The sequence below is a fragment of the Talaromyces atroroseus genome (assembly GCF_001907595.1).
Source record: "Talaromyces atroroseus strain IBT 11181 chromosome Unknown scaffold_5, whole genome shotgun sequence".
In the NCBI taxonomy this organism is placed as follows: domain Eukaryota; kingdom Fungi; phylum Ascomycota; class Eurotiomycetes; order Eurotiales; family Trichocomaceae; genus Talaromyces; species Talaromyces atroroseus.
Window position 1 is genome coordinate 1,413,521 of NW_017971437.1, and position 16,159 is coordinate 1,429,679.

At 46.8% G+C, this 16,159-nt stretch overlaps 4 protein-coding genes across 4 annotated transcripts in view; 1 reads left to right on the top strand and 3 right to left on the bottom strand.

The window, feature by feature from the left end:
• Positions 1-1,239, bottom strand: part of UA08_04949 (Glycerol-3-phosphate dehydrogenase, mitochondrial) — a gene marked incomplete at both ends in the record, with an annotated part of 2,088 nt that extends 849 nt beyond the window's left edge. The window contains one exon of the mRNA XM_020267275.1: positions 30-1,239. Coding sequence (XP_020119924.1) covers positions 30-1,239 — 1,210 coding nt within the window. The remainder of the gene's footprint in view (positions 1-29) is intronic.
• A 1,359-nt stretch (positions 1,240-2,598) lies between these two features.
• UA08_04950 (hypothetical protein) lies at positions 2,599-4,217 on the bottom strand (the record flags this gene model as incomplete). The annotated part of the gene is made up of 4 exons (XM_020267276.1): positions 2,599-2,716; positions 2,792-3,513; positions 3,568-4,057; positions 4,117-4,217. 4 exons carry the CDS (start codon positions 4,215-4,217, stop codon positions 2,599-2,601), a joined length of 1,431 nt encoding a protein of 476 aa, XP_020119925.1.
• A 3,547-nt stretch (positions 4,218-7,764) lies between these two features.
• Positions 7,765-9,930, top strand: UA08_04951 (Glucoamylase; the record flags this gene model as incomplete). The annotated part of the gene is made up of 5 exons (XM_020267277.1): positions 7,765-7,993; positions 8,055-8,344; positions 8,407-8,503; positions 8,551-9,188; positions 9,250-9,930. 5 exons carry the CDS (start codon positions 7,765-7,767, stop codon positions 9,928-9,930), a joined length of 1,935 nt encoding a protein of 644 aa, XP_020119929.1.
• A 1,240-nt stretch (positions 9,931-11,170) lies between these two features.
• On the bottom strand, positions 11,171-15,167 carry UA08_04952 (hypothetical protein; the record flags this gene model as incomplete). The annotated part of the gene is made up of 2 exons (XM_020267278.1): positions 11,171-13,270; positions 13,338-15,167. The coding sequence occupies 2 exons, from the start codon at positions 15,165-15,167 to the stop codon at positions 11,171-11,173; spliced, it is 3,930 nt and encodes a 1,309-aa protein (XP_020119930.1).
• Positions 15,168-16,159: the final 992 nt, after the last annotated feature.

Sequence of the window (16,159 nt, forward strand, 5' to 3'; positions counted from 1 at the left end):
GGGGGGGGGGGTAAGAAAGGCCGACTTACCGGACCATGTCGACAACACGTCAGAACGTTTAAGGTGTACGTTCTCCGCCATGAGGCGGTTGACCTCGTGCAGAATCCAATTCACTTCTTCCTCCTCTGGAATAGGTTCTTGTTCAACTTTACAAGCCTGGTCCGTCGTTCCCGCCACCATTTTTCCCTGCCATGGTAGCAAAAAGATGACACGACCATCAGACGACGGGTCTATGAGGCCGAGGTGCTTCGGGCCAACCCACTCGGGCAAGACGATATGTACACCGCTGCTTGGCATGACAATTTCCTTCATCGAGGGTTGGTCCTTCTGTAGGATGGCATCCGCAAATGGACCAGTTGCGTTAATCACACCACGTGCTTTGACCACGAATTCCTTGTCGTCCGAAAGGCAGTCCTTGACCCTTGCACCACACAGTTTTCCGGCTGCATCCTTCTCCAAGCCCGTCACTTCCATGTGATTCACCACTGTTGCGCCGTACAGCGCGGCTGTCATGGCTAATGACACGTTCATGCGCGAGTCATTGTGCTGGCCGTCATAATACACCAGTCCACCAACCATCTTATTCCCATCCAGCGTTGGAAACTCCTGCAGAGCCTTCGCCCGTGGCATAAAGTACGAGGACTGCAGCCCTTCAGACCCGGCCAGCAGGTCGTATAGCTGCGTACCAATCCATAGATACGGTGCCTCCCACCAATGCTTGATCGGGAGCAGCAGCGGTAATGCATTCGACAGGTGAGGAGCAATGTCAAGGAAATACCGACGCTCCTTCAACGCTGTGCACACCAACTTGTACTGCTCGTAATCTAGCTCCTTGACGGCCTTTTCGAGGTATCGCACACCACCGTGGACCAATTTAGTGCTTTTGCTGCTCGTGCCACTACTGAAATCGTCGCGCTCGACCAGGGCGACTTTGAGTCCGCGCGTCCTTGCGTCAAGCGCAATACCTGTTCCTGTCGCACCGCCTCCGATGATTAGCAAATCGTAGACATCGTCAGGGTTTGCGCTGGCACTTTCTTTGAGTGCTGCGATCTGTTCGAGGCGGGAGGTGATTTTCGGGAATTGCGGTGGACTGGCAAGGAAGGATGGCGCTTTCGAGTAGTCAGTGTCGAGAGGTCGACGACTGCGAAGCATGTAGAGGCCTACTGTTCCCGTGACAGTGACTGCTGAAGCTGTGGCTGCATATCGCAAGAAACGACGGGATGTTGACCGGGCTGCCATTTGAGTTGTAACTCAGTAACTTGTGAAAATATAATAATTGAAAAACTTTATCCTTATTGTCACGACGCTCGTGCCTTCAAAGACGGTGAAAAAAGAGCAATGTATATACAACTGGTGACAATTGTGTTATTAAGGTAGGATTTAATGGGGAGAGAAAAGAAAGGAAGGAAAAATGTCCTTGGGGTAGGCGCGATCAGTTTATTAATAATTTACAAATGCTCTAGTTATTAGTTTACTAGTTAGCCAAGAACAGCGACGGCAAGCAAAGCAATAATTTTTTTCTTCACCGGAGAAAACAACGAGTGAAGGTCATCGCGACAGTCGCAGCGGCCCCGAACGGGAAGGTCATTGTGGGTCGCTCGGTGCAGGCTTCGACCGAGCCTAAGCTGTATCAGGCATGATAAGTCGGCCCGGGGTGGGGTAACTCGGGTATGAGACCGAGCTGCAGCGGATATATCGCGTGCTAGTCGAGGTACAGCCTAGGTACGGATCTAAGATTAGCGATGAGGTCATAGCATCCGCAAATCCAGAAGAGAAACAAAACATGACAGAATAATATACCTAGATGAAATCTGTTCTTATCACATAACTACCAACCACGAAAGGGAGAAAAGATATTCTCTCTATAGCAACAACTTCCTCAGTCTAGTAATCGTATTACTATGTCCGACACATACGTAGTACACGGTTCTTGATATATATATATATATATATAACTAGCCAGCATTTGTATCGGAAGTTCGGCCGATCCACTAACAGCGTATTTCTGATAAGTATCCAAAACCACTGACATTGGCGGAAATCAAAAGCGGATGTGGTCATAGTCATTTCGAAAAACCCGTGATAGACAAGTTTATCATTGTTAATGAGAACAAAAGTACCTAGGTATCCGTGAATTAGGATCTCCAGATCCAGATCTGGGTAGGATTGGCTAATATGCCTAGGTAGATATTGATCTAGATGATGAGTCGATCCTGGTATCTTGCAGTTTTTGCAGTATAAATGCATATTTTGCCGATTTGAACGATGCTCGTTTCCATCTCCTCTCAAATTTCTGCTGGATTGAGTATTTACGTACTGAATCAGGTTGAGGGATGTTGAATATCACTTTTAAACTTCTATAGCGATGCCTAGAAAAAGAAAGAAAGAAAAATATAGAATAAAAAAGCTAGTACTATCTCATTGTTTATGACCAGGCGGTTGAGCAATAGATTTCATTCCTTCACTCAAGATCTAAAGGCCATCGATTCTTGGGAAATCTATATCAATTGAAATTCAATTCCTATTGCAAGCTGGTACCTTTGTTGGGCCAACATTCCTTGGACTGTCCGAGCACAATACTAGCTTCAAAACCATGTCTCAGAGCACCAATTTAAATGATGGTTCACGATCGTCTCCCGACCCAACGTACTTGTCGTACTTCCCATTCTCCTTGTCCTTGTTGATCTTCCAGACATGTAAAACGTTAAACAATACACTAGATGCAATTAGCTCTTGTTTATTGACCTCTTTCAAGGTTATAGGAAAGTGTGAAGGATAACTAGCAACTTACCTTATCCACGAGTAACAAAGCAAGCCGAGAATAATATTGTGGCTTTTTACATAAGCTGGCTTTTCAGAGTCGGGATAAAGAAAAGCAGCGACAATTCCTCCACAGTTAGCTAAGCATACTTGCATGGCGCCTGCTGTGGCACGCTTGTAGTGACCAGCACTGTTGTTGAGTATCCACACCAACAGGGGTGGGACTGAGCCATAGATACCGGATGCCATCAGAAAGGTTAGGCCATATTTTGTCACGTTGCTGGAGACCCGAGCTATGAGAGCATATCCTATAATAGCTAGCGGGAGAGAAACAAGAATGAGTTTTCCTCGTACTCGCATACGATCGGACAAAAATGCCACTCCGACACCTACCACCGAAGCTACGGCATAGGGGGGAACGGAGAGTAGTTGAGCTTCGTTTGCCGTGTAGCCAAGGGATTGAATAATCGATGGCAAGAAGAGGCTAAAAGAGAAGAGTGCGCAACAAATGGAAAAGTAAACGGTGCCGGTGAAAAACAACTGAAGCGAAAAAATCCCCCGACGCACTTCAGACCATTGGAAATGCTCTGGTTCTGATGAGAGAACAGATGCTTCAGAAAATAGTTCAAGACGTTTCTTTGCAAATTCCTTCTCTGAATGTGTGAGGAAGGAGGCAGTCTCCACGGAATTTGGCAGTAGAAAATGCGACACAATGGCAATTGCACTAGTGATGACGCCCTCTATTATAAAAATCTACATATAAATTAGAAAGCGGTGGAGATTTTTGATGCAGAGAGGTGTGCCTACCCAACGCCAACTTCCATGTATGGTGGAGGTCGCGGAGATTGCGGAGAGGCCTCGAGCAAGTAGACCGCCAAACGCACCGGAAAGCGAAGCAGCCGAGTAGAAAATACCAACTCGCAGGGCTAGCTCTTCCCGAGTATATAGTGTCGACAAAAATAGCAGTGAACCAGGATATAGGCCGCCCTCAAAGATTCCGAGTAGCACACGAACGGCAATAAACTGGGCATATGTTTTGACAAACCCTATGCACATGACGATGATACCGGTGACAAAAACTAAGAACGGAAGCCAGAATTTTGGCGTCATCCGTTTCAGGATGAGATTCGAAGGAAGTTCCGAGACGACGTAGAAAACGAAGAAAACAGAAAGTGCAGTTGCATATTGGTGGTTGGTAATGTTTATATCATCTGCCAGACCTAAGATCTTTGCATTCCCGACATTCGATCGGTCCACAAAGTTCGCCAGGTATAAGAGTGCTAGCGGTGGAAGAATCCTGCCCGCACAGGTTAGGTTCAAGAGGTATGCAGAGCTATTCAGTGCGGCTTACCTTACCTGATATCAAGCTTCCATACGAGTCGCCTTCTAAGTCTCGTGTTACCTGCATTATCGTCTGCAATGGAGGTTGTAAATAGCAATTCGGACTTTTCTGGCATGGTCAATGAAGGCCCAGCACGTTGCTGACCGATTTTGTGCAGGTCCGTGTTCCAGAAAGAGAAAAAGTACAATAACCATGGATTAAGTGTTCAAGGTCGCTTTAAACAACAGTCTTCCTGAATCCAGTCACGCAATACGTAAAGTCGCTTGAGCCATTTTTTTTCCTTACTAGTAAGCCACAGTCAGTATGCTGTCCATTCATCGTATTAGCGAGAGATATACGGCATAGCAAAGTGTGCCCCTCTCCAGTATCCAAAGTATAAAACTTGTGTCGCGTCCATCTTGGCATTCAATTGGCTTTGGTCAAACTTTCAAACTTGGAGACTCGGTGCTAAGTGTCTATCTGACCATTTGAAATTCGCGTAAGGCTGCGATAGGTGTCGTTACTGCGACCTCAAGAAATGCGGAGTTATGCCGTTAGCCTTCTCATCCCAGGGACTTGCCTAATCATTAAGTCGGTTCGACAAAAGACGACCGTTGGGAGGCTTGATTCTTACTTCTTTCCGCTGCTCTTGACCAAGAAATAATGGAATCATTCGATCGTCTTGGCAAACCTTGGCGAAAGCTAGAATATAAGGCAGAATGATTGCAAATCTTGCTATAAGTCCACAAATGTTCATTGCATACACCATAGCTGGTATTGCGCCATAGCTGCTATCATTGTCGCATTGGAGAAAATAAAATAAGGGATATTATAATCCGTCTTGGTTGTCACGTCTGTGTTGAGGTGCAGTATGCTTAGCTACACCTTAGCCATTACTGAAGTATGCCCTCGAAGCAATAATATTAACATTATCAAGGTTGAAGAGGCGAAATGTTGAACAGTACCTTGATAATATCCCTCGCCACGGATAATTGTTATGGCGAAAGCTGAAGAAACTAGTGTCCAATCAAGTAAAAATAAGTGGAGCCAATCCCGCACCTGTCCCACCAATAGGACAATTTACCTGGCCGAATTGAGAGTTATAGCTTTTCATAGCGTCAAGGAAGCTTAGGAGTATGATATTCTTTGAAGAATAGCTGTTCAAGAGATCAGAGACAAAGAACCTTCATATCATCCGTGAACTTGTGTCCGAGCTCGTCGTGTGCTTATGACATAGAATGTGTACACTGCCACGGTTTCCGGGGCTTGGGGAGAGGTGTTTGCATAGCTTGTGAGGGCAATATTGAAGCTGCGTCGATATACAGTTGAATCAGAACCATTGTATCTGGGAAAATGCCGGGTTGGCAAAGAGATTCTTTTACTCTCTTCTTAGTTTATCATTGGACATCTGGACATTGATAAGAAATCCCCTCGAGAAACCGACTTTATCCTCGCGGTACATTGTTGTTCCAAAGTCTTGCTGTTTTCAAGGTTTGTATTTCCGCCAAAAGTTTGCAAAATGACGAATGAGCGTGGATGCGAGAAAGGAGTATACTTTGGATAATTTGTCCATGTTAAAAGATTTGGATTGTAGCAATCGGTGCCTGTGTCTCTACCGCTGCTTTGATTGGCAGTCAAGTTAGTTTTGTACCATAAATATAGTATCCCAGGGTTAGATGCCACTTAGCCATTTGCAATTCTTCTGTCGGCTCTTGTTCTTGATGTAGCTACCATGCATGGAAATAGTCGATACTGCGCATGCAGGCCTATCCCATGAGGGCTAGATGTCACCCATATTTATGCAGACACCGGTATGTTTCCTTTCCCGCTTGTCGTCATTTCTTGTGACGATCACTTCCTGACAAGGTTGCAAATATTTCGGCAGATAGCAATGGGAGAAGGAATTTAGGTATATTAAAAAAGATATCAGAAAAGAACAGAAAAAGAGAGAGGGAAGTTCATCGCCGAATCAACAATTCTATGTGTTACAAGGCGGAGTGTTCATCTGGACAAACCATAGCATGCGTAAATAGGGGGACAGAATTTTCTCGGCTGCAGTCATGTCTGCACTGTTTTAGAGTTATGAGTATGCTTTCGGTATGACAAAAAGAAATTATTTTAGCTACTATCTCAATTCCATCTTCCTGTCATCCATGATAGTTATAGCCAACTTCGCTCCGATTTCCAATTTACATTCGTTGGTGCAGATTTGCTGATCTGTTACCACTCTGGTTTCTCTAGTTGATTAGGGGCTAGCAGACTTCAATGATACTTGATGAATGTATAAAGTTAATCTCCAAATCGTCCGAATGATTTCAGGGAGGGATTAACCTACATATGGCCCCTTCATTTATTTTCCCAATTAACTATCAAATATTCCAACGATGGACAAAATAATTTGTAGTTATACCTACTGATAACAATGAGGAAGGTTGTAGAGCAGTTATCTCACTCAGACCCCACTCACCGCTATAAATTGCCGTAAAGTTTTGTTCAAAGATTGATTCGATGCCTCTGAAATGTCAGGTAATTGCTAACACCAGCCAAGAGATGGTATAGACATTCTTAGTTAGCCAAGGTGCCTTTCGGTCTGAAGGTGCCGCAGGTCTCCGAGCCTGTCAGTTGCTAGCCTTCAAGCCTGCACCAAGGGCCATGAGAGCGAAAATGCAGCTGATAAAGTCTGTTTGAAATTTTAGCATTCAAATGGAACCAGGGATGCGAGTATAGTACGCATATTCTCAGGGTATGCGCTTCATGCGTCATTTTATCAGAATGACGTATTGTAGACGACGGCGATACGATTTTCTATCCTCATAAACTTGTCGGTGAACGAAGTTGGATTGCGACAGCCATTTGCTAGCGGGATAGTGATGGAGTAATCATGTAACGTTTTGAGGAATGCTCAATCTTGAATGAAGATTGGCTATGTTGCTCCGACAAAGCGCCGTTCCTGCAGCGGGATACATTAAGCATCTGTCTTCTAGAACGCGTAGATTTAGGGCTAGAGGAGAATTAGCGGGTCCATGAAGCTGTCAGCGGCTTTTTCACATGTCTTCATAGATTGGCTTCGGCTAGAGACGGAGCAACAACGGGGTAACTAATCTAGGCAAACACTGACACACGATAAGCAAATGCCTGCTGATTTTTGTTTTCTACGCAAACTTTGGTTACGATGGATATGATTAACGTTAACTTAAGGTTATTCATTGGAATACAAATGAAAAACTTTTGATTATCATGAGTGAGTGTTTGTAGATTCTCTCAAAGTACTCTGAATAAACGGTGCCCCACTAGAGAACGCCGTTAGCTCGATGGCGGGCCGCGCCGTGTGATGCGGGTACCAATAGTACCCGCAGTGGAGTATTGTCCGCATTGACTCCGCAAGCCTACGCTTGCAAATATGCCTCGAATCTGTAGATGTTGGAAGTAAATGAAAGGTGACAAGGAATAACGTAGTATCAAAGTAGTATATACTTGTCTATATCTGTCTTGATTTTGATACCTCATACGTTTTCAATCTATTTCGGTGAACATGATGCAGCACTTATTATCTGCGGGAAAAAGTATAAGTAGCCTCAGTTGATCTGGAGATCACTCACTCATGAAGACTCACATATGAAGTCAGATCAAACGCACAGCAAACACCAACTCAAGCTAACTAGCCTCCTTGAGGCATTGTCAATATGATCTCCTTGCTTCTCATTTTCTATGTCGGGCTGGCCTCAACGGTTGTCCACTCGCGCGCCGCAAGTGAAGCAACCACAACAACCACTGCTCTAGACGCCTGGCTTGCCACGGAAACTGGATACTCGCTGCAGGCTATACAGAACAACATCGGGTCAACCGGGATCTGGGCAGAAAGTGCCAAGAGCGGTGTTATCATTGCTTCACCCAGCACTGACAATCCAGATTGTATACATGCAAAATAATACACCACGCTTGCATAAAGTCTTAGCGCTAATTGGGCTTGTAGATTACTATACCTGGACCCGGGATGCAGCGTTGACTGCCAAAGTACTAATCGACCTTTTCCGCAATGGCGAAACTTCCTTGCAGGGTGTTATTGAAGAATACGTCGACTCCCAGGCCTACATACAAACTGTTTCGAACCCCTCCGGAAGCCTCTCTAATGGCGGGTTAGGACTTGCTGAGCCAAAGTTCAATGTCGATGAGACAGCGTACACGTCAGCATGGGGACGGCCGCAGAGGGATGGCCCTGCGTTGAGGGCTACGGCTTTGATCGATTTCGGCGGCTGGTTAATCGTGAGTATACTCGCTCAGATTATCTTAAGATACTATGCTAATGCAGTTTGATGGTCTTAAAGAATAATGGCTATTCGGAGTATGCTTCGGAAATACTATGGCCCATTGTGCGGAATGATCTGTCCTACGTGGCAGAATACTGGAACCAAACCGGCTACGGTAATTCTTTCGTCAAACCCGTATATACTCATACTAATAGATTTCAGATCTCTGGGAAGAAGTAGATGGCTCCTCCTTCTTCACAATTGCGGTTCAGCACCGTGCCCTCGTGGAGGGAGCGACCTTTGCTTCTGCCGTCGGTTCCTCCTGCCCCTACTGCGAGAGCCAAGCGCCCGAGATATTGTGTTTCCTGCAATCATTCTGGCTAGGCGATTACATTCTAGCCAACTTTGACTCAAGCCGATCTGGGAAAGATGCGAATACACTTCTTGGAACAATACATACTTTCGATCCTGATGCTGCCTGCGACGAGTCGACGTTTCAGCCCTGCAGTTCGAGAGCATTAGCTAACCATAAAGTTGTGGTGGACTCATTTAGAGATATTTATGCCATCAACGATGATGCTGCGGAAGGCACCGCCGCTGCCGTGGGGAGATACCCCGAGGATTCGTATTACAACGGGAATCCGTGGTTTCTGTGTACGCTGGCTGCAGCCGAATTGCTTTATGATGCGGTGTACCAGTGGAATCAACAGGGAAGTATCACCATCGACTCTACCTCGCTGGCCTTTTTCGAAGACGTATTTAGTGGGGCTGCGACTGGAACATATTCTTCTTCCACGTCGGAGTTCGTGGATATTGTTGACGCTGTTACCACCTACGCTGATGGTTTCTTGAATATCGTGGTAAGACTAATAGCTTATCAATCCTAAACCCCAATTGAGTTAAACTTGCTAAGGACTGCAGAAATCGCATGCAGCAACCAACGGTTCTATGGCTGAAGAATTCAGCAGAGACGACGGCTTACAACTCTCTGCCCGGGATTTGACGTGGTCCTACGCTGCGTTGCTAACAGCCAACAACGCCCGCAATGCAATCATGCCTCCGTCCTGGGGTGAGACAAGCGCAAGCTCGGTGCCGGCAACGTGTGCGGCTACGTCAGCTACTGGAACTTATTCCACTGCGACGGATACGGCGTGGCCAGCTACTCTCACCGGGGGCACTGGCACTGTCACAACCAGTACGGCTGCAGCAACAACTACTGGCACTACTAGTACAACGAGTACAACGAGTACAACATCCACTTCATCAACTGCCTGTGCTACCCCTACATCTGTAGCAGTGACATTCGACCTAATTGCAACAACAGTCTACGGACAAAACATGTTCTTATCTGGTTCAATCAGTGAACTGGGAGAGTGGGACACCTCCGACGCCGTGGCGTTGAGTGCATCAGATTATACTGATGAAGATCATTTATGGTTTGTTACCGTGAATTTGCCAGCAGGGGAATCTTTCGAGTACAAGTATATTCTGGTGGAAAGTGACGGGGATGTTGTTTGGGCAGATGGTGACAACGAGAGTTATACGGTGCCGACGGGTTGTGGAGTGAGTACAGCCACGGTGGACGACACATGGGATTCCTAGTTTAGAAGGATTCATTGGAGTTTGTGCCATAAGCAAATTGTATGGCGAGTTACCTTAAGCTAGCTAAAACAAAAGCTACACGCGACCAATACTATTCATGTGAACTCGATCATTACTATTCTCTGAAACGGTACCGTACTAAATAAATCAAACGGGTGTAGTCAAGCTTCTACACTAAATTGTATTGTACGATTAGGACATATGTTTGACTGCAATTTGGATACCTAGTTAATACTACTTGAGAGACAGATGCTTGAAAAGACACAGGACCATCAGCTCCTTGGTGGAGCACTATAGCTGGGAGATAGTGCTTAGACATTAATACAGAATAAAGAGTGCTGTTTGAAGCAAAATCACAGCTATTGTATACACTTGTTGTCATACTTCAGTCGAAAGCCTGCATCCAGAAAGTAGATGCACTATCACCCAGTCCCGCCATGATCACATCATGTTCGTGGACTGCCTTGGCGACGTCTGCCCTGTGATGTTCAACAGCAGCTTCATCCATAAGCGCTGCAAGATTCTCAATAGCCTGCGTTAACAGGCTGTCATCTCCGCCTGATAGAAGTCGAACCCGCACGCCGGACGATCGTACTATTTCTTTCCTTTCCTTTAGTATGGATGCCGGGTGATTTCTATCATAGTAGCTTCGATTGCCGCGAAAAGTGTCGCAAACGCGCTCGACTCATTGGCTAGGAAGGGGAGAATTGCTGGAGATATCCGTTACGTATAAACACAACTATGAGGATTGGGATTTGTGAAAAATATGGTTGAGCTGAGAATGACTTCGGTAGGCTGACAGGAGCGTAAACGCAAGGGTTTATACCTATCCTCTCGGCTAAGGACATTAGCAAGGTATAAAACTAAGGTTATTGTGAGAAAACTAGTTTTTGTATATAGGTACCAAGAGGAGCAATTCGTTAGTACGGCATCTTTGAAATTTGCCTGAAAAAGCCCTTTGTATGCCAATGCTCTAGTTGTAGTTGCGTGAAATGGCGTATATAAGGACTGCAAGTGACAAGTCGCCGCATCACAGAACAGAAGATGTTACATTGTCACATATGAAAAAAAAGAATGTATTTTGTATGCATAAGAGATCTTGCATAGAGACTCTGACTTATATATCTACAACCGAATTATATGCGAAAGGTAGAAACCTTTATAGGCCATCCTAGGGAAACACTCTATACTCAAGCAAGGTAAACATGTTGGTCGAAGCCTTCCTTTTATATCACGTCTTTTATCGCACGCAGGCAGATGCTGACTTAATGGAGTCAATCTTGTCTAATATAGGCTTGACCTGGTTACCTAGCTTGGCAACATCCGTGGCAGACATACCTCTCCTGATAGAAGCTGCCTTAGCTACCTTAGCGATATCTAGCAAGGCCAGGGGCTCAAAAATGGCCGTCATAATGGCGAGAGGGGCGTTGTTGGGATCGCTAGCAACTGAATAAATGTCAAAGGCGATATTTCCGGCGCTCCCAACAGCCGAGACGATGGATCCAATCTCTGCCAGTTCTGCAACAGAGCCCATGAGCTCTCCGGCAATAGGGACCAGGAATAGGACAGCGCCAAAGAAGGCCATGATAATTTCCATACGCCTCTCTTTTGTAATCTCGTCAGCGACGGTTTCGATGGTCGCCATTTCTGTGATGGATGAGTTGATCATCATGATGGGGATAGAGATGGAATCGACAACGTCCATGAAATCACCATCATATAGCCCACTCTGCATAGACTCGAGGACATCGGCGATCTGGCCTAGAAGGTCGGTCGCGTTCGCTGTAGCAGCCGTCACCACGTCCTTAGGGTTGATGACATCGGACTCTGTATAGTTGTGAACGTATGGGATGGTATAATCCACACCGAGGTTCCAGCAGTTATCACCGTCGCCTAGGGACGCTGACGGCGCACAATCATTGTTATAGCGAACGTGGGTCTGGATTGACGTTTTGTTCTTTGGAATAGCCGTCTGGGAGTAAAGGTCCGCATAGAACTGAGCCGTGGCGTTGTCGTCCTGGAAACTCCACCAAATTGAATTGGAAGGCGTCCCGTCAGTGTCAGTTTCACCATAGCCGTGCTTTGAATAGTCAGGAGGGCACGGCTCGGGCTCTTGGGAGTATCCAGGAATGAGTCTAACGTCACGGGCGAACAAGCCATCGTCTAGGCGAGCGTATGTATCGCGCTTGAGGGGAGTACAAGTGCCGTAGCGAGGGTTGCAGGATTCCGCACAGCCCGAAGTGTCATTACGACAGTAGTCACAACCGCCATTTGAAGAGTCGCAGTCAGAGCAACAAAAGTTCATCTCAGCTACGATACAATCAAAGTACTTGGTTCCATTCTCGTAGATCATTTGAGTCATCGAGTCTCCGGCGTGGTCGACGACAACGCCTGCATAGATTTTGAACTTATCGTCGTACCCCTTGTCCATCAGGGCATCGTATTGAGTCATGGCATTGGTGTAAATGGTTTGCAGAGCCTGGACCATGTATATGGCAGCACAAATTGATGGGATTGAGTCGGCTGCAGCTTGAATATCGTCGAGTGTCGCGTACGTGTCAGAGCAAGACAGATCCGGCAAGGGGTAGCTGCCATCACCGCTATCATCAGTGTCCGGATCAGTTTCGTCTCCATCGTCGCCGGTGAAACTGAGCAGGTCAACAGCCCAGTCAATGGTGCCACCAAAGTTGAGACCCTCGTAATAGCTGGTCCGGGTGGTGCGAGTGTCAATGCTTTCATACGCAACCCAGGTCGTATTCCAAACGGCCATATCTGAGTTGGAGCCGTCGTCGTACCAACCCTTGGCGACATTACTTACTATCAGCTCGTTAATTTCGGCATTTGAGATATAGCCACGAGTGGAAGTGCATCGTCCGAAGTCTGCGGTCGAACCGCCCCCAGTGCCATCTACGACTTCGCCTTCAAAAGTACAATCAGGACCGGTGCAGCTTGGGTCCGTCATACCAAACGAGCGGCCATACGACGAGATACCGACAACAACTTTGTTGGCGTTCACTCCCGCCTTGGTGATCATGGCGAGAGTATACTCTGTCTCGGTGAGATTGACGTGACTTCGGAGACAGTTACCATCGGGACAACCGTCCTGCGCGTATTTGTTGCCATAGTCCCACTGTCCGTGTAGATCGTACGTCATGTAGACAATGTAGTCAACCACTTCACTCATATCACTGATAGGGAACTGTTTGAGGTACCAGTAGGAAGCCGGTGCAGCAATTGATAGTGAGACGTCATCACCGAGCGCATCTTTCAATGCTTTCAGGAACAGGAGGTAGTTTGGTCCGTCGGATGCTTCACCTGCCGGGATACCTGGGATATCCGGCTGGAAAGGAGATGACATTAGCACCAACCTGTATCTAGAAATGGCAACGGGCTAGTTAGCTGCTTACCTCACCAGGGTACTCCCAGTCAATGTCAATGCCATCAAGGTTGTTTACAGTCGCAAAGAGCTTGATATTGTCCACAAATGTATCCCGGTTTGCATCTGTCATGGCATTGCGTAGCGTGGCATAAGTCGACGGATCAGTCGAGTATCCCCAGCCTCCAAAGGAGACGACGCGCTTAACCCCCGAGAGCTTAAGGAAGTCTTGAAACTGGTTACCGTCATCTGTAACATTGACGGAGAAGTCATCATTTACCCCAGCAAACGCCCAGTGAATGTGAGTGTAAGAGCTGTCCTGTAGATCCGAAACTCGCATGTTTAGACATTCGCGGTCCCAATTGAATTGCTCATAGTAGCCAACCGAGATGAAGTTGGACGGCGGAGAGCCATTGTTGGTAACATTCGTTCCGCAGTTTGATACACAACCATATGATCCCGTAGGAGCTGTTCCTGGGTTCCCAGTAGGGCCCTTCTCAGGATTACAGTAGAGCTCTGTGATGCCGCACTGACCCCAGATATCACAGCAGGAGTTAAGCGGACATGGGTTCAGATCTGCAATGGCAGTACCGTTGTCAGGTTGTGTTGTGCCCGGGACCGTGGGACCGCACACGGCATTGCTTACACTCGCAGGTAAAGGGGGAGTTCCCTTGCTAACGCACATGGCGATGCCCGCGGGTAGTGAGTCACAGCCAGACCATCCCCAGGTAGTTTTGTCGTTGAAGTCGTTGAGGTCGCTGATTTGCCATCCATAGTTGGCCGCAATGGCAGCACAGTTGTCGCCCAGCTGAACGTTGTACACTACGCATGTTCCATCCGAGTTGGCTGAAGGCTGCCAGTTGGGTAACCCGCCTGATGTGCAGCATACCTTCTCTCCGATGGCCAGGGTCGAACAGAGATCAGTGTGCTGCGAGTTGTAGGTTGTGAAGTCATTGGCGGATATGCCGCACTCTGAGGCCAGGCTTCCGCAAGAATCGCCACTGACCACAGTGACGGTTTCACATGTTCCGTCTCTGCGAGTGTTTTTAACAGACGAAGAAATTATCTTACTGGAGCTTTGGTCCACCATGTTGACCTTGAAGGAATCACTGGTTATATCAGAAGAGCTTTTCTCCACACACTCGGCATTCCACCAGCTGAGTACATCCTGTTGAACTGAACTAACGTCGCCATTCGTGTTGACAGACAGGCCGTAGACGTAGTTTGCTGTGCGGCTATTACCACAGAGCTGGACCACCATTTCGCTTTCCGGTTGCTGGCTAAGTAGGTGTTTGAAAACTTGAGGAGCTGCGGCAGGATCGATGCCAGCCCCGACAAACATGCCAACAGCAACGCCGTTGGAGTAGCCGAATAGAATAGTTGCACCCGTCTCGTTCTTCGCCTGGCTCTGAAGACGTTTTTGCACGGCAGAGAGGATGGCTGTGTAATCATCAGCTGCTGCGGATGCTGAAGGCCCCCCAACTAGCAATTGAAAGGGCACCTCTGTAGCCGTGCCAGAGCTGCTGACAGATACATTCTTGGGAGCTGCAATGGAGCGGGCGGCCTTTATGGGGTTGCTTTCACCCACATGAGCCACAGACGAAGGCAAGGCATCGCCAGCATTGCAAGCACGCAACTTGAAGACCGTGTTCGCGTCGACAGGAGTGTGAATGTTGAAGTCGAATAGAATTGGTTGGTTACACTGACTTAGAGGCGTCAATGACGAGTAGACAGTCCAATCTTTCGGGTCTTTATCTCCGCAATAGTCAGGACAAGGCTCAATCTGGGACAAGAAAGTGCCAGACACAGTGTGAAAACAAAAGAGAAGCCATATGGTGGCTGATAGGATAGAGTAGCTCATGTTGTACGTGTTGGAGGCCAGAGGCCAAGTCGCGTCTGTAAGAGTACAGCCTTGAAAATAGGAGGCTAGATGCTTGGGACAAAGGTGTCTTTATATGGCAAGTCATACATAGTGGGAAGCGTTCATCAGCTGGAGAAGTACAGAACCTTCCAAGGGAAATGAAACAATAACTTCAACGTAGTACTCATGGATAACCATGCATGAGAGTTTCCTACAAGGAACGAGTGCTGCTACATCGGATCTCGGCATTTCAGCTGGAAATGCTTGACACGGACTAAATACACCATGTAAACTGTTGCTAAGTTTGATCTTGATAAATGAGGCAACTTCGTTAAGCACGCCAAGATTCAGCCTCTTCTCAAATGCACTTTTTCCTCTACCCAATGAGAATTAGATATCCACCGAAAGTGTTTGAAATAGACTAAATACTCTAATTACTGTTTACTTGGATATAGTCGAGGCGACATGGCTGAGCATGCCAAGAGCCGGCCTCATTGTAGATGCGTTTTTCCTCTAATCCAACGACAATTCTATATCTACCAAGATCTTACACGTTACATGGCAATAAGACAACAGGGGTACCTTTCCGACCCTTGTCTAGACCGAAAATTCCACGCGGAACAAACAGTCTCACAGTGGGTCGTTGGCTTTTGCCCCAGACACTGCCAAGTATGCCGAAGGATCCAATACTACGAGTAGCGGCCATGATCAGTTGATACTATAATGATGGATATACCAGAGTACTACGTGCAAATGCTTGGCAATACTACTTGCCCAAGTTCGTGATCAATCAGCGTCTCGATGTATCTTGTTGATAATTTGGAAGCTGATTCCTCGAGCCTGTTCGCCGGGTCCAAGTCAGAACACAGTAGCATTTGGCTTCATGTATTTGTCTAGGACCACTGTAGAGGATTCATTAGCCCGTCAAATTATAGTCTCATAGATCAAATGCCGCCATAACATGTTTGTCCTAGGATTGACTTGAAAAGCAG